The sequence below is a fragment of the Micropterus salmoides genome, unplaced genomic scaffold (assembly GCF_014851395.1).
Source record: "Micropterus salmoides isolate LMB-PRFRI ecotype aquatic unplaced genomic scaffold, ASM1485139v1 Ms_hic_scaffold_20, whole genome shotgun sequence".
NCBI lineage: Eukaryota > Metazoa > Chordata > Actinopteri > Centrarchiformes > Centrarchidae > Micropterus > Micropterus salmoides.
The window spans coordinates 4960925-4978984 of record NW_024041151.1 but is presented as its reverse complement, the minus strand read 5'-3'; the positions used below and the strand labels follow the sequence as shown (position 1 = coordinate 4978984).

General features: G+C 38.2%; 1 protein-coding gene across 1 annotated transcript in view; it reads right to left on the bottom strand.

Annotated features, from left to right (window-relative positions):
• Positions 1–932: 932 nt before the first annotated feature.
• The window catches only part of sec14l7 (SEC14-like lipid binding 7), an 18019-nt gene continuing 891 nt past the window's right edge, over positions 933–18060 (bottom strand). The window contains exons 2-12 of the mRNA XM_038733425.1: positions 17980–18055; positions 11490–11533; positions 11329–11391; positions 9879–10067; positions 9584–9679; positions 9353–9413; positions 9162–9245; positions 7246–7352; positions 7019–7158; positions 4859–5028; positions 933–2936 (exon numbers count right to left, since the gene is read on the bottom strand). Coding sequence (XP_038589353.1) covers positions 2854–2936; positions 4859–5028; positions 7019–7158; positions 7246–7352; positions 9162–9245; positions 9353–9413; positions 9584–9679; positions 9879–10067; positions 11329–11391; positions 11490–11533; positions 17980–18055 — 1113 coding nt within the window. The 3' untranslated portion in view covers positions 933–2853. The remainder of the gene's footprint in view (positions 2937–4858; positions 5029–7018; positions 7159–7245; positions 7353–9161; positions 9246–9352; positions 9414–9583; positions 9680–9878; positions 10068–11328; positions 11392–11489; positions 11534–17979; positions 18056–18060) is intronic.

Genomic DNA, 18060 nt, shown 5'->3' with positions numbered 1-18060 from the left:
AACCGGTTAGTGATTCTGGTACAGTTCTCCCCAAAATCATGCACAAAAAATGATTTCTGTTGCGCTTAAAATGATCTAGAATTTTGACTAACAATTATTTTTTATAATTGATTGTTGTTTAGATTAATTGTCATGTAATGAGGTAGTTAAAAGCGCCTGTTTCAGTGTCCTCAATTGCACATCTTATTTTGTCGTTCCACCAGTCCAAAACTGAAATATATTCAATTTAGTTTCACGTGAGAAAAAGAAAAGCAGCAAATTCTGACTACTAAGAAGCTGGGATGAGGAAATGTTCTCTATTTGTGCTTTAAAAACTATGAATCGATTATCAAAATAGCTGCTGATTCATTGTTTTGTTGATCATTTAATCAACTTGTCATCTCTGGCACAGAACATCTAAAAAAAAGTAGCTTTATGTTTAATCTTGTACACAGTCCCTCACTAATAAATTTAAATAAATAATAAACTTTGCTCTTTGAAAGGTCGGAGAGGTCATTCAGATGTAGGGACGTCCTGTTTTTTGATAGCGAGTCTGATGCATATTGATTTTTATTACATATCACAGCTACACAGAGCACACTGAGGCCGCAGGGAATCAATTTAAAGGTTTGAAATAGCTTTAACAATAAAATAATCTGCACCACAGCTTTCCTTTGATTCATTTCCTGTCATATTTTGTACCGTCTGCTTTTGTATTTTGAATAATATTTGAAGAAAGAAGGAGTCTGTGTAGATCTGCTGTGGCAAAGCTTTGCACAGCCTCCGTTAACGTCCTTCATGAGCAGAATACTGAACTTCAGGTGCAGGTTTGTAACCAACAACAGAACTTTAGAGGGAAAGTTAACCTGCAAAACAGCACAGACAAACATGCAAAACAAGTGTAAGTAATGTCTCATAATCCATCCATGTACAGGAATGTTAATAACCAACAGTTCAACACACTATTTCTGCTTTTATTACCACATCAACATACAAACTAAATGTAAATGAAGATTCTTCATAAATTAAAAAGACATTTTTTTGTGGTCAGAATGACTTTATATTGTTTGTATTTATTTAGACAACACATAAACAATTATTCTAAACGTCACAGTTATTCTCAGACTCTTAATTATAAAAGGCAAAGTCAAACAACGAGAGCAGTATGATTAACAATTATTTAAACACTCAACGACCAGATGCAGAACTCCACTTGATAAATGACCTCCCCTTGCGGGTCAGTCGGCTGTAACGAGGCCGTTGTGACCCTGAGTCATAGTTTGGATGTGAGTACTACTGTGTATTTTCTCTGCTGTTATTTCTTAGGCTGGTGTTTGCACAGTTGGTTGAGTTGCAGGTGGTGAACAGCTGTATCGCCTTTTGTTCTGATTGATTTTTGTTCTGGTAAATTAGCTGGTGATAATATGGGTAATTAAGGCCGATGTTTTTCCAGATTGGATGAACCATTTCATCTCTGGTTTGGTCAGTCCTGGGACTGGGAAAAGGGGGCGAGACCAAGCGGGAAGCTTCCGGTCTGAGACGTGAATCCAATGTGGAAGTCTCTTAAACCTGCATCCTATTGAACGGCCAGCAGGGGGCGACTCTTCTGGTTGCAAAAACAAGTCCGGCTCCTTAATGGTAAAATGTTGCTACTTCTCAGCTGATTTATTCCCTCAGTAAACACTTTCCTGATGAGTTTATGGTCTCAGTCGCTAGTTTCAAGTCTTCTTCAACACAGCATGATGTTCATTTAGTAAATTATGGTCCCATTTAGAGGAAAAGAGACCATAAGCAGAGGAGGCTTCAGGGCGGGATTATCTGTGATTAACAAGTCGATACCATGGCGATCTGTCAATCAGGATAGAGTGACTCGTACCCTCGGCACGGTGTAAATTTAACCAGCGCTCAGAGCAAACTCGAGGCCTCAAAACGGCAGTCCACAAACCAACGGGTGACGTCACGATGACTACGACCACTTCTTATATACAGTCTATGGGCGAGACACTTATCCTATGCTCAGGTTTCCCCCTATAGGCCAAGCGTAAAAATACAGTAACACATCAGCTTCTCACAGTCTAAAGATGAAATTACAAAAACATGCTAAAGCTTTAGGAAGATGTCTGTGAAGGTTCTCAGTCATCCAGGTTAAAATCAAGGGCAACTGGACTTAGTTTAAGATACTAGAAGATGTTTTGTCTCTCATCCAAGAGACTTCTTCTGACTGGCGAGGAAACTCGGCTATTTCACCTCTGTGGGGTCGTGTGTCGCGATGATCCATACCGCTTGGTTCGTTAGTGCTGCGTTATGGTCGTTGGAGACACCCGAGGCCGAGTCTCAGACCTGAAAAAGTCTCTCAGATGAGAGACGAAACCTTTTCGAATAGCTTCAACCAAGTCCAGTTGCTTTTGATTTTAACCTTCCTTGGATGAAGCTTCAGGAAGTGATCCTAAACGACGAGCTTTTACAGGTAGTAGCTCCGGTTTGAAATTCTGAATAAAATAACGTGATTGTCATTGAATTGTCGCAGTCAGACACTGTAAAACTTTCCACATTGTAATGTAAACTACCGGCAACTGTCCCGGGGGCCCCAGGTCATCAGTGATGCAGTCTGTGGTCAGAGGTGAAACTCGGAGACTTAAGTTACACTTCCATTTTGATAAAAGTAAAAGAATTAGTAATTGCAAACTAACACACACAATGCACAGAGTGGGAGAAATGGCGATGTTGCCTCCACAGCTCATGCTTTTCCGTCGGGGTTAACCCAGCCCTGATGACAAAGCATTGATTTTGGTGATGGTGCGTGAACACAGGGGTCTGTGTTTTCAGGGGAGGACCTCCTCACTGCAGCCTCCCGTCTCCTCTGCCGCATCCGTCTTAGGGAGGAGGAACGACCTCGACGTTGTAGCTCACCTTCTTGGACTGCAGGATGCTGTAGCTGTTATCAAAATACAGCACGTCTGCACAAAATGAAGGACAGAGTGGAACCCGGTTATTGGCTAGCATCCTGCAGGATCTTAAAGAGATAATTCATTTTCAGAAATACGCTTATTCGCTTTCTTGCAGAGGGGTAGATGAGAAGATCGACACCTCTCTCGTGTCGGTCTCTTAAATATGGAGTAGGGCTGCAACTAACCATTATTTTCATTACTGATTAATCTGTCAATTACTGTAACGATTAATTAGATGTTAGGTCCAGAAACTTTTTAAAAATGGCAATCAGTGTTTCCCAAAGCCCAAGATGAGGTCCTCAAACGTCTTCTGCTGTTCACAGCCCAAATATTTTCATTTTACTGTCATCGTAAAGAAACCAGGTGGTGATGGCGCAGTGGATAAGATACGTACGTGCCTTTGGTGCGAGAGACCCGGCTTCAAATCCACTGTGTCCCTGAGACACTTTACCCCTCGTTGCTCCAGAGGCGTGCGACCTCTGACATTTATAGCAATTGTAAGTCGCTTTGGATAATAGCATCAGCTAAATGAATAAATGTAAAATTCAGATTTAAAAAGCTGGAATCAGAGAATTTGGATGTTTTTTCTTTAAAAAAGGACACAAAGCGATTAATCGATTATCAAAGTAATTGACAACTAATCGTTGTGGCTCTAATATGAAGCTACAGCCAGCGACTGGTTATATTAGCTTAGCATAAAGACCGGAAACAGCCTAGCTCAGTCCGAACATAGGGCTGGGAGATATGGCCGAGCATTTTATCACGACAAATAATTTATATCAGTCGATTTCAAAAATTATTGAATTTATTCATTCATAATTTAACGGCTGATTTTTGTTTTTTGAGTGAAAGTTGAAGTAACCAGATGGTTAACTGTGGTTTTAAACTATTTAACTTTCTGGTCAGAGCAAACACTTGATGCCAAACAGTGGATCACTTAACACAGAAAATCTTTAAAATTAAGAAAAATCTAGTTTTAGTCCTTTTTCTTCCAAAAAAACCCCTGTGTTTATTCATTTGTGATTTAATTATAATTATAAATGTTGTTTTATTGCCCAGCTCTAGTCCAAAGATTTAAAAAAGCAGCCTACAGCACCTCTAAAACTTCCTAAGTAACATTTTATATCTTGTTAGTTTAATCCAGACAAAAACATGTAAAAATGTTGGATTATGTGCGGTATATAGCACTCACTTAATGACTCGAGGAACTCACTGCGCACAGCAAAAAAATAGTCCCTCATATAAGCCCACAACATGTCGCTTTGATGCCGCGAATTTTGAATTTGTGTCACGTTTATTGCGCGAGTTTGACCGCTGGACTACTCGTAGGAGTGTTCACACACTTTTGTTTATTCACACATAAACAAAACTCAAAATAAATATTTTGCTGCGTTTAGTTGGAAATAAACGGATCAAACTGATGCAGAAATAACTACAGCATTATGTTGACTTGTTAAACATTTTACATCAGGCTTTGTCAGGTCTGTCAGCAAGATGACAAGCAAACAACTTTTAAAATACTTGTCTTCTGACTGGAGTTCTGATCGATCAGGGCTCTGCTATGCTAACTTCTTTCTTTTTACACTTAAGCTTTTGCTCCGGATTAAACAAACGACAACAAGTTCGCTTGGAGGATTTTGTTACATTCTGGAGATAGCTTCATATTTCCAGTACAAACATGAGAGTTGTATCAATCTTCTCGTCTAACTCTGAACAGGAAAGCAAAGAAGCACATTTTCCAAAACTCCTTTCAGATTTTCATCACATTAACCCCAATTTTGATTATATGTTTTTAATTGTTAGAGACGTTTCCCGCCTCAGATTCAAACTTCCTACCAACCTACGCATGAGGGATTCACAGTAGATGATGCTTATTGTAACCCAGTAACCTGATTCCTTTAACTAATGGACACGAGTGTTTGGTGACTCACAGACTCCAGGCTCGGGGCAGGTGAGGCAGCTGTCTTCAGGGACCAGGTGTGCATTGTAGCGTTCACTGGGCAGAACTTGCAGCATCTCATCCACTTTCTGACCGCCGCCCTCTTTGGTCCGTCTGTACACCCCGAACCCGATATCCGCTCCATCGCTGGCAAACTGCCACCTGGGAAGATACAGGGGCCAAGTTTATTTGACCAAATTATAAAGCTACAGGAACTGCATTAGCATAGCATCAAAAACACACAAGGCTCGTCTTTTCATGTTACTTTCTACTTCTACTCCATCACATAGAGGGAAATATTGTACTTTTTACTTCACTACATTATTCTGACAGCTTTAATTGCTTTAAAAAATTATATTTTCATACACAAAACATATGAAAGTATCACAAAATATAATATAAGAGATTATACAAGTATAGCTGAAGTGATCCATGAATAACTCAGTTGACAGAAAATGAATTTGCAACTATTATTCCTGAAAATACATTTGATGGTTGCAGCTTCTCTCATGTGAAGATTTTCTGCTTTTCCTTTGTAATAATTGTAATGTTTGTTAATAATGTTGAGGATCTGATTGTTGGTTGGACACAACAAGCATTGCGAAAGTGTCACGTTCGTAAAATCCTGCTTTTACTTTAATGTATGAGGAATGATAATCTGATGATTGAATATAAGTTACTTTAAATTTTAATTTAAACATAATTAATTTTAACATTTTCCTGATTAAACTTATATACTTTTACTTTAATAACTTTTCAATGATGGACTTTTGATTGTAATGGAGTCTTTTGGCACTGTGTAATACTTCATCTGCCTCCACTGCAACACAATGGGCCGGATTCACTAAAGGTTTGTGTGAGTAAAAACGTGTGCAAACTTGATATCACCAGCAAATTAACACGTAAGCTGATCTGCTAACGGTGTGCACGCAGAACAGAATGACGTCTTCCAAAAGTGCAAGATAGCACCTGTTGTTCATTTACTACTTTTGCCTTAGTGAATATGCAATTTGGGGCGTTTCATTTTATTGTGCAAAGTAATGGGAGGGTAACATGCAAATACATTTATTTACTACACGCAATGTGATTTAACAAGTCTAAACGCAATTTAATGTGAAACAGCTTCTGTATTTAATAAGTTTGAGAGGAAGGTGCAAACCACCAAGTGTTGTGCAGAGATGGCTGCTGTTATCGTTGAGAGAAGGAGACACAGTCGTAATGATAGAAGACGTAGATAAATTAACAATATTAGATAATATTATTTTATATCCAATGTATTGAAATAAAATTATTTTATTTTATTTATTCGATGAACTATATGAATTGAGGGTTTTTTTGTATTTTCCTTTAGCTTTGGTGATTTGACGATTTCCACTGAGTGAAACAAACAGAGGTTTTTACGCAGTGGCTGCTTTCCCTCCCGACTCTCCATGGCGGAAACCATTAAAACACGCAAAACACTCATTTAAATACTGACACCTACTGCTGTCATCTACACAATATTACTTAGTTAATCACCCATAAAAGGTACAACAATTACATGTGCAATATTTTAGAATGCACACGCAATTCAGTACTCGTTATTCAGGGTGTTAGTAAATCCGGCCCTTTGTGTGCTACTTATGTTTTGGCTCCCAGAGAAAAAAACATTAACAAAATGTTATAAAACTCCAAAAAGCAGAAATCCAAACAAACTTATTTAAGATATGGGGAGTGTAGTGCTGTTTAAAAAGTACTGTCAACACCAATTACTAATAGAAGAGGAACACTACTTATCACTTACCTTATCTCATGTATCTCTGGAAATAATGATCAGAATGTCACCAAATTTGAACTGGATGGCACAGACAATTATCGCATCCAGTAAAGCAAAGGTTTTATCAATACATTCATCCAGCTTTGAAATGGACGAATGAAATTGAGTAGGAAAATAAAAATCCAAAATGTATGTCAATTTTCTGCATTCATTACACATAAAGTGAAATATTTCCTTTCTTTGTTTTAATCATGATGGAACAGCTGATGGAAAATAAAACTCCAGCGTTTCAAAATGTATTAGAATTTTAGAATAAAGAATTTATATTGCTTTAAATCAAACGTGTTTATATTTTAAGCTAACTCCAGAAAAAAAAGGCTGCTCGCTGTTTTGTACCTCAGAAGGCTGAGGGGTGCAGGAACATCGTATTCCAGCTGGAAGCTCGAGCCGCGGCTGATTGTCACACTGCTGTCGTACTGAACCTTCACAGACTCCCGAATGTAGTACGACCTGGGCACCGTGCCGCCATACTTGATCTGCAACAACAATAATACATTTCAGTCACGATCAATCAGAAAAAACACTCACTGACTGCCCGACCATTCAGTTGTCTTTGCTCTCACCATGGTTCTGCAGCGAGGGTCTCCATCAGGATCAGTCAGGGTTCCTCCGTAAACCACAGGAAGCTGCTCTGGGTCAATATGTTTGCGTAAAACTTCTTGCCAGTTACCTTTAAACACAGGAATGTAATTTAAATTACAGTCAGGAGTGGTGTTAGCATGGCTTAAGGGCTGTCAGCGTCAGACAGTTGGTCCAGACTGAAATGAACTTTATGAACCTACACATTACTATTATGGCTTCTTATTATAAATCCATAGGGATTAACATGCAGCTATAACAGTTTCCGCTCTTCTGGGATGACTTTCTACAAATTTTTTCATCCAGATTAGCATTTGTGAGGTCAGACTGATGTTGGACGAGAGGGTCTGGCTCACAATCTGTTCTAGTTCATCCCAAAGGTGTTTGACAGGGTTGAGGTCAGGGCTCTGTGTGGACCGGTCAAGTTCTTCCACACCAAACTGGGAAGAGCATTTCCTTATGGAGCTGGCTTTGTGCACGGGGGCAGTGTTATATCAAAAAGGAATGGGTCAAACACAAACTGTTTAAAGTTGTCTGTTGTAGCCTTTAGATTTCCCTTAACAAAGACCACCTTCCTTGTTTATTATCCTGTACACTTTTTGCATTTTGTTTACAGGGCTCGACAATAACGGTGGCCCAACGAGCCGGGGCCAGTAAAAAGTAACCCTGATTTCCCTGATCTCAATCAAGCGGCAACCTCTGGGTCTGAAAGTGAAACCATGCAGACGGAACGGCCAGCAGGGGGCGAGTCCACTGGTTGCAAAGAAAAGTCTGGATTCCATTAGAAATAATGGTAAAATGTTTCTACTTCTCAGCTGATTTATTCCCTCAGTAAACACTTTCATAATGAGTTTATGGTCTCAGTCGCTAGTTTCAAGTCTTCTTCAACACAGCATGATGTTCATTTAGTAAATTATGGTCATATTTAGGGGGAAATAGACCAGAAAGCAGCGTAGGTTTTAGGTCGGTACAACCTTGCTACCACGGCGACCGGTCAATCAGGAGAGAGGCGACTTGCTCTGTGTACATTTGTCTATTTGCCTATATGATCTGTGGTCTGACCTCATAAGCACTAAGACACAACAAAGACTGCACTTTTTAAAGAAACTCTCGTCCTTTAATGTCCACAACAACATTTTTACTACTAGGGATTAAGTTACATAGCATGAATGTATCTACAGGGAATGAATGATGAATAAGGCAATAAACATTGTGGGTGACAATATGCACACCCTTTATTTGAACATCAGGGCGACGATATTACCTCCCTCTATTTACTAAAAATAGGTCAAAATCTTCAAGTTTTTTAAACAGGTAATGCTTTTAACACATTTGTTATAGCTCAAGGTTCCTCTCAATGCATTTTGGTGAGTTACACAGTGACTGTATTAAAAAAATTGCTGTTTCTTTTCTTTGTTTACAAGAAAAACTCCACAGAGCACGTTTAACTTTCCATATATAGCACCAAGATCACCCCTGTTGAAGGTTAAATAGATTTAAAAATGTATTTATACCTCTGTAAATAACACATAAATAGCAGCAGATAAGAAAAGCTTCTAGTGAAAATGTGGTTGTATATACGTGCTTTTAGCTTTGCTGTATGTTTCTGATTTATGTTATTTATTCATTAACCCACCTGTATGATTTATACCTTCGTATGTTTGATATGTGCAGTGTTTTTTGTTTTACGGCTGCAGTGCAGGTAAAAGCCAGAGCCAAATTTTCCACTTTGTGGGACAATAAAGTTAATCTTGAATCTTGAATGTGTCCAACGCTTTGCTTTATGACATATTAACTGCAAAACTAATGCCATCCGCATCAGCCTCAGCACCGCTTCAAGGCACCGCTGTGCCAAAGTACAGCCTCACTAGCGCTATATAAAAAAGAAATGTTATCTTACCTCCTAAAATTAATATCTTGCGTCGCGTCTCCTCCGACAGAAAGGGTTTTATTAAGTTGTAGGCCATAGGAAACATTTTAGGAGCTGCAGCAAAGACAGAAAATAAGGAAATAATTGTAGATTAAAGCCAAAGATCATAAGCAAAACCTGGAATCAAGTCAGATGAATAAAACAAACATCTGCTGAAGTACCTTTGATAAGAAACACTCTTTTCAGCCCCTCTGGATAATTTTCCTCAAACATGGTGAGGATCTACACGAAAGGAACAGAGTGATAATGAGATTTAACTCAAAGTCTACATTTATTATTATTATTTTACTTGAGCATGTGTTTATATACCAATGCCAATAAAGCCCCATTGAATAATTTTTAATGAAGTTATTTGTGGACGGATGAAAAACGGTGATCAGAAGCTGACAAACCTCTCCGTAGGCCTCAATAGCAGGTTTCCAAATGTGTTTCAGTCCGAGTCCTTCGCAGTCATAGATCAGAGTGACCGCTTCCACGTACTTCCCCAACTGAGACGCAGACGGAAAAGGTTTAGGAGAATTTAGAAACAGAGAGGAGAGGAGAAGAGAGAAGGAGTGAGGAGAGGAAACAACAGGGGAGGAGAGGAGGAAACGAGAGAGTAGAGAGGAAGGAAAAGGTGAGGAGACAAAAGAAGATGAGACAGGAGGAGAGAGGAGATCAAACAAGTCAGAGGAGGATCATCCTGACCTTCTCCGACTGCCTCCTACACTCCCGCTGCAGCATCTCCGAGTGTCGGATCTTTGTCTTCATGTAGTCCTGTTTGGTCGCTGACAGCAGCAGACCTTTGGGATCCAGAGGGCCGATCACATCGTACCAGATGGGACTTCCCTCTCGGTCGTATCCACACATCCCTCCAGACACGTACTTATCAATGACCTGATGAAGAGGAGAGGAAGAGACACAAAAGTGGTTTTTGTTATTATAGCAGGTAGTGCTCACAGACAGTTGCTCTCTCCTCGTCCTTCCAGACAGACTGTACTGAGTCACATTATGAGTTACCATAATTAAAGACATGTAAATTCAATCAGCCTGTGATTTCCATTTTTGTACTTTTGAATCCAGCCCTCAGTCGGTTGGTGATTTTAGTTTCCATTAAACCGTTGTTTCGTTATTTTGTTCTCAACGAATTATTTCCTGCTGGACCCTGTGAACTAACTAACCAAATGCTATATTACAATTAATGTTGTAGCTTACTGAAGCCCTAAACGGCCATCGATTCAAATATTTTTTTTTACTCCGTTTTCCCGTGATAATTATTTCGTGATCTCGAGATAACGAACCATGAATATAGGCGTCAGCTGGTGCGTTTCTATTGATAATTTCGTGGTAATTTGCTGAGTCAGTAGTTAGCTCAGTTGGTAGAGCGCAGGATTTGCTTCTAAGGGTTGCAGGTTTGACCCCTGCTCTCCGCAAAATTCTTCTTTGTGTTTTTTAATCATTCTCTTCAGCAAAGTTGTTATGAAGAGATTCAGGGGAATCCAATCACTGATTAGCTGTCAGGAAATGTGTAGTTAAACGGATTCCCCTGAATGAGAAGCGGATGAATTTCCTCTGCCTGGGAATGTGGACCAATCGCCGGGATGCGCACAGTCCAGCAGGTTCTTAATTGTGAGTGTGAATCAGTCATCTTCATAACAACTTTGTTGGATATGAATGTGAAAAAGATTTTTTTAAATTAGTCTTCCATGAGGTTTGAACTCACAAACTTCAGACTACGAGTCCTGCTGAGCTATTCAGCAACACTGAAAGCATGTAGAAATTAACATTAAGAAACGTTCTTGCCAACCTACTGTTTAGTTATCTCGAGATCACGAGATAATGATCCCGTTATCGCGGGAAAACGGAGTAATATAAAGATATGAATCGATTGCCGCTTGGGGCTTCCGTACTTTCTATGTGTTACTATTTGGTAGTTTAAGTTTTAGAAACTTAAATTAAAGTAAACTATATCCCTTTGAAATGCAGTGCAGAAGTAGAAAGTAGATTCAAATGATATACTCAAGTAAAGTAAAAGTATTTGAGTTAATGAACTTGATTACTTTTCACCACTGAACTTTACCCACAAACTCTGTGTTTACAATCCTTATTTTCGTTATAAAGCTTATTTTTGAATGTGAGACAAACGGAGCATGTGCACCTCTGGAGGTTTCCAGTCACATATGATGTTGTCCACGTTCATCTTCCTCCTGAACTCCAGGTGCTGCAGAGAGAGAGAGCGAGGCAGGTCAGAAAGATGCATCCTACAGCCACGCAAAGGAAATAACACGACTGATTACTGAAAATAAATAAGTGACTCACCTTTCTGACCATGGCTTCTGTTTTCTGAACATTGAAGCTTCGAGCTGCAAAAGGAAAGATAAAATCCTGATTAATAACGTGGAAGATTTAAAGGGGCATTTCATGGATTTCACTTGCAGTGGTGGAGCTAAACTTCTACTCTACTACAATTCAAAGTTAAGTATTTTACTTTTTACACAGTTACCATCTGCAATAAGCAGTAAAGTCGATAAAGTGAGAAGAATAGAAAGATAACAGTAATTGGTAAATGGTTGAAATGTCCAATAGAGAGCCTGTAAGTCCCTCGCTTCTGCTTCCACCTCACGGGACCTTGTTTCGGCAGAAACTACACACATGATGTTTTTCAGCTTAAAAGATAATTTTAGTAAAGAAAGTTGAAGTTTGTCATAAAACATTACCATTTACAGTCCCCTCCTGAAATCTTGGAACGGGAAGGCAAATCCCTTTGTTTTTGTTGTTCACTGAAGACATTTGGGTTTTAGATCAAAAGATGAGACAAGAGTTCAGAATGTCAGCTTTTATTTCCTGGCATTCACATCTAGATGTGTTAAACAACTCAGGACAAACCACCGTTTTTATTAGACCACAGCATTCTGAGGTGAGCAAAAGTAAAGGAAAAAATAATCTTAAAGTAAATAACATTTAATATTTGGTGATGTAATCCTTGCTTGCAATAACTGCCTCAAGCCTGCGACCCATCGACATCACCAAACTGTTGCGTTCTTCATTTGTGATGCTGTTCCAGGTTTTTTACCGCAGCTTCTTTCACTTTTTGTTTGTTTCTGGGTGTTTCTCCCTTCAGTCTCCTCTTAGGGTTAGGGTTTGGTTGCTATGATACATAAAATCCGTGGTTGCAAGTAGTTCTATCTAACTTTACTGGATGTGAACATGTCAACACAGAGCAGAGTACTTGCTTTGGCTCTTGCTCTGTATGAAGAGAAGGCTGAAGCAGGTGGAGAGCGAGGACAGAGTACCACCGTTTAGTCCGAGAGGACGGTTCCAGGATAGTAACCGTTGCTACGGTGTGGTATTTGCTCCTCCTGTACTGTGATTGGACGACTGGGTAAAAAGTGACAGTGACGAGCGCAGTGTTTTTCCCAAATTTGAACATTTTTCAACTCTCGACCAGGAAAAAAAAACGCTCAGCGCCCAGTGAGGAAAAGACGCTCAGCGCTTCGTCACACCGCTGCCGTTTTTACTAGCTTGGAAAAACGCGGCGCTCCCATTGCATTGAACTGAAACACGGGGCCTTAAGGAGGTGAAATGCAGCTCTATTGGGTTAAGGTCATGTGATTGACTTGGCCAGTCTGAAACCTTCCACTTCTTCCCCCCTGATGAAGTCCTTTGTTTTGTTGGCAGTTTGCTTTGGCTCATTGTCCTGCTGCATGATAAACTTCCTCCCCGTTAGTTTCAATGCATTTTTCTGTAAATTGGCAGACAAAATGTTTCTGTCCACTTCTGAATTCATTCTGCTGCGACCATCATCAGTTCCATCATCAATAAATATTAATGAGCCTGTTCCAGAAGCAGCCATGCAGCCCAAGCCCTGACATCATAAGCAGTTCCTTTCTTTCTCCATCACTTTGGCCTTTCCATCACTTTGCAACAGATTAATCTCGGTCTCATCAGTCCATCAGATTCTGCTCCAGAACTTTTGCGGCTCATCTCTGTTCTTCTTTGCAAATTTCAATCTGTTCTTCCGATGATTCTTCCTGCTGATGAGTGGTTTGCATCTTGTGGTGTGGCCTCTATGTTTCTGCTCTCTGAGTCTTCTTCCAACAGTGGATTGTGATACCTTCACCCTGCACTGTGGAGGTCGTTGCTGATGTTTTCTTCACAGCTCTCACCATATTCATCAGCTACTGTTGTTTTCCTTGGCCGACCTGTTGGACGTCTGTTGCTCAGTACACCAGTAGCTTCTTTCTTTTTCAGGACGTTCCAAATTGTTGTGCCCAATTTTTGTCCAATGGCTCTGGTAGATTTTCCTTCTTTTCTCAGCTTGACAGTGGCTTGCTTTTCTCCCACAGACAGCTCTCTGCTCTTCATGTTGGTTTATCCTCTTTAACAGGAAATGCAGTCTTTATAGGTTTGAACCAAGGAGGAAAAGTTAGATTAGTCATGCAGAGCTATTTAATGTTTGGACAATCAACCTAAAAGGCAACACCTGGGCGACAAGAAACATCTGTCAATCACACATCTAGATGTGAATACCAGGAAATAAAAGCTGAAATTCTGAACTCTTGTCTCAGACTCATCTTTTGATCTAAAACCCAAATGTCTTCAGTGAACAACAAAAACAAGGGGATTTGCCTTCCCGTTCCAATACTTTTGGAGGGGACTGTAGTTTAGTATGAAACTGCCCAATGAACTACATCTCACGTCTCACGCAATAAACAACAACATGGCTGACACCTCTCGCTTCCAGAACGAGGGGGAAATTATTAAAAGAGATGAAAATCATTACAAGTCTGGCTGATTACTTTTAGATTCTGGTACAAAGGAAGGATTGTGTTACGTTGCAACTGGCGTTAGCTTTGTTAGCTTCAGTGATTGAGAGAAACAGTCATAACGTCACATAAGCGACTTTTGGGTTTGTGGTCTTTGTAATTACGTATTTTCAGTCTCATACTTAAACATTTTTACGACAAATTACGACTTTCTTGACTTTCAAATGTATATTTTAAATTGAAAAACATACTGTATGTGTAATTCAGGGCTCAATTCAAACAGAATCAAAACATTAGTTGTCTCTTGCCATTGACTACTGTAGGTAGTACAAATACATATTTTTACCAAAATAAGGGTAGTCCACTTTAGAGGCAGGGACTCAGGCTCTCTATTTCTGCTTGAAATATAAATACAAACTTGACCAAACTTACTGTAAAAAGAAAAAGACTAAACCTAAACTGTGAGTTATATGGATGAAGTTGTGTAAATATATCCTCTTTCATATAATGTTAAATAACATCTTGTTTAGTGTTGGTGTCCACAAAAGATTAATGCATTTGCACAATACATGAAACAAAATACAAAGCACTGTTTTTTTCTACGCTGATCATCACTGATCTGTAAATGCTGCACCAGTTCTGACAATAGTACAATTGAAAACCTGAAACAGTTTGATACAGTTTGCCTGTTTTTAGTCAAGCAAGGAGACTGAGGTTAACAACCAATGCAAATATTGAACTACAGTCCCCCATCGATCTCAGCTCTCCCTGAACTATGGATCTCTAAACAGAAGAGTCAAGAGACAGTGTCGTCCATGTCCTGTCCCACAAACTTTCACTTTAAATGATGGGGGAAAGTAAATCCATTTAAACCTCTGCATCTTAACTAAGGTAACTTTGTACAGGGTAAACAAACATTTACTGTAGGATAAGACCACTGAGTTGACCTGCCTGAATAAATACTACATATGCTTTCATGGCCACAGCGTCAGCGGGAGGAATATTATAGGGGAAAGAATTACTGATTAACCAAAAAAAGCTTCATCAATAATGTCTCTTTTGAAAGAAGAAATAAAACATTCTTCTTCTGAACAATTGAAAAGTTGAATTTATAATTCATAAGAAATAAAAAACACGCTCGCTGAGGTCTCGGGGGTTTTAGTTTTACTGCTGCAGCATGACTTTGTCTGGTATGAGCAGAAGCTAATGTTAGAGACATATATTCCTGTGTAACTGATAATACTCAGACTGCTAATTTTATGACTCTTGTTACTGTTACACTATGGAAACACAGTGGCTGCTATTAAGCAAAGTTATGAATAGTTTGGCATTTTGAGAAATAGTTTTCTCAAAACGTTTATAGACAGTTAGCTAGTTTTAACTCCTTTATAGACAGTTAGCTAGTTTTAACTACTTTATAGACAGTTAGCTAGTTTTAACAAAGTTATATATAGTTAGCTAGTTTTACATACTATATACAGTTAGCTAGTTTTCTACTTTATATACAGTTAGCTAGTTTTCTACTTTATATACAGTTAGCTAGTTTTAACTAAGTTATATGCAGTTAGCTAGTTTTACATACTTTATATGCAGTTAGCTAGTTTTCTACTTTATATACAGTTAGCTAGTTTTAACTAAGTTATATGCAGTTAGCTAGTTTTCTACTTTATATACAGTTAGCTAGTTTTAACTCCTTTAGAGACAATTAGCTAGTTTTAACTCCTTTATATAAAGTTAGCTAATTTTAGATATTTTATATTCAGTTAGCTAGTTTTAAGTCCTTTATATACACTTAGCTGGTTTGAACTACGTTATATAAAGTTAGCTAGTTTTAACTACGTTATATAAAGTTAGCTAGTTTTAGATATTTTATATTCAGTTAGCTAGTTTTAACTCCTTTATACTATAGACAGTTAGCTAGTTTTAACTCCTTTTAAAGACAGTTAGCTAGTTTTAACTCCTTTAGAGACAATTAGCTAGTTTTACATACTTTATATAAAGTTAGCTAGTTTTAACTCCTTTAGAGACAATTAGCTAGTTTTACATACTTTATATAAAGTTAGCTAGTTTTCTACTTTATATACACTTAACTGGTTTTAACTACGTTATATAAAGTTAGCTAATTTTACATACTTTGTATGCAGTTAGCTAGTTTTCTACTTTATATACAGTTAGCTAGTTTTAACTCCTTTAGAGACAATTAGCTAGTTTTAACTCCTTTATAAACACTTAGCTGGTTTGAACTACGTTATATAAAGTTAGCTAGTTTTAACTACGTTATATAAAGTTAGCTAGTTTTAACTACGTTATATAAAGTTAGCTAGTTTTAACTACGTTATATAAAGTTAGCTAATTTCAGATACTTTATATTCAGTTAGCTAGTTTTTAAGTCCTTTATATACAGTTAGCTAGTTTTAAGTCCTTTATATACAGTTAGCTAGTTTTAACTACGTTATATAAAGTTAGCTAGTTTTAACTACGTTATATAAAGTTAGCTAATTTTAGATACTTTATATTCAGTTAGCTAGTTTTAAGTCCTTTATGTACAGTTAGCTAGTTTTAAGTCCTTTATACTATAGACAGTTAGCTAGGTTTACTTATGTTATATCAAAGTCTTTATAGGCAAGTCGTGCCACTCGGCAGCCATCTTGGCAACGCCTCCGGACAGCTATTTCGGACTAACAAGACCAGGCTCCTATCTGAATGAATGGGGAGAGAGCCAGGACTGCAGTTTGACTGGTCACTGGGACATAAAAACTACATGAATAGAATCACCAGTAACATCCAATACAAATCGCTGAAAAAGTTTGAATAAGAAAAAAGATTTAAAAAGCGTTTTTCCCGGCAGTCATACTTCTACTACGCATGTACAGTAGAAGTAAGCGACCCTTGCATCAGTGGAACCACACAACTGGCTGAAATATGTTTTAAGCAGACAATTGGCTTTCAAGCGATAGGTGCGGGATAACCACCATCTTTGCCGTTACAGGCTTTCCCCATAGAGTTATATTGAGAATGTGATTGAGTGATGTGTCTCCTCTATAAAACATCTCGTTATATACAGTTAGCTAGTTTTAACTACTTTATAAAAGGTTGGCTAGTTTTACTACTTTATATAAAATTAGCTCATTTTAACTACTTTATACAAAGTTAGCTAGTTTTAACTCCTTCATATACAGTTAGCTAGTTTTACTACTTAATATAAAGTATTCTGATTGAAAGTTATATAGTTTTAACTATTTTTTATAAATTTAGCTAGTTTTAACTACTTTAGATAAAGTTAGCTAGATTTACTACTTTATATAAAGTTAGCTAGTTTTAACTCCTTTATATACAGTTAGATAATTTAGTTAAGTGGTTCCCAACCTAGAGGTCAGGCCCCTCCAAAGGGCCACCAGATTAAATCCACAATCTATGGTTTAATTGTTAACAAACTAAGATGTATTTATTGTATATTTGTAAACTGTTTATGGTAGTAGTAACTAAAAACTGTCAGATAAATATAGTGGAGTAGAAGTAGAAAATAGAAGACAACGGAAAAACAAAAGTAAAAATAGTAGTAGAAGTACACATACCTAAAACTAGCACTTAAGTACAATCCTTGAGTAAATGTACTCAGTTACTTTCCACCACTGATGAATTATATGTCATTGGAAACCCTATTTTAAATGTATTTGTTGCCCCCAAAAGTAAACAATGTTGAGTTAAAATAACTGTCAGTATTTGGTGTTTCTTACATTGAAGATGGACAAATCAATAAATTAGAAACAAAAGCTGGAACAAGATAACAGGAGGTCATATAAGAGCACTAAAGTCTTTCCTCAAACACAGGGTGACACAAGGTTCTTTATCTTTACTAACTATCTAATCTGTGTATGTTTGGCAGTGGTTGTTTTGATTTTGTTCTTATTTGCATTGAAGAAGGCACCTTGTACTTGAATGGCTGTGTGATAGTTGTTTTGCCAGCATTGTACCCACACAGAGAAACTGCTAAGTGCTAAATGCTCCCTGTCCAGGTTTCAGTGGAGGGATGTAGGTCTCACCTCGGAGCCATCGGAGGAGGTAGTGGTCGTGCTGTGCGGGCAGGTTGGGGAGGATGTCCTGGATCCTGTCCCGAAACTGGA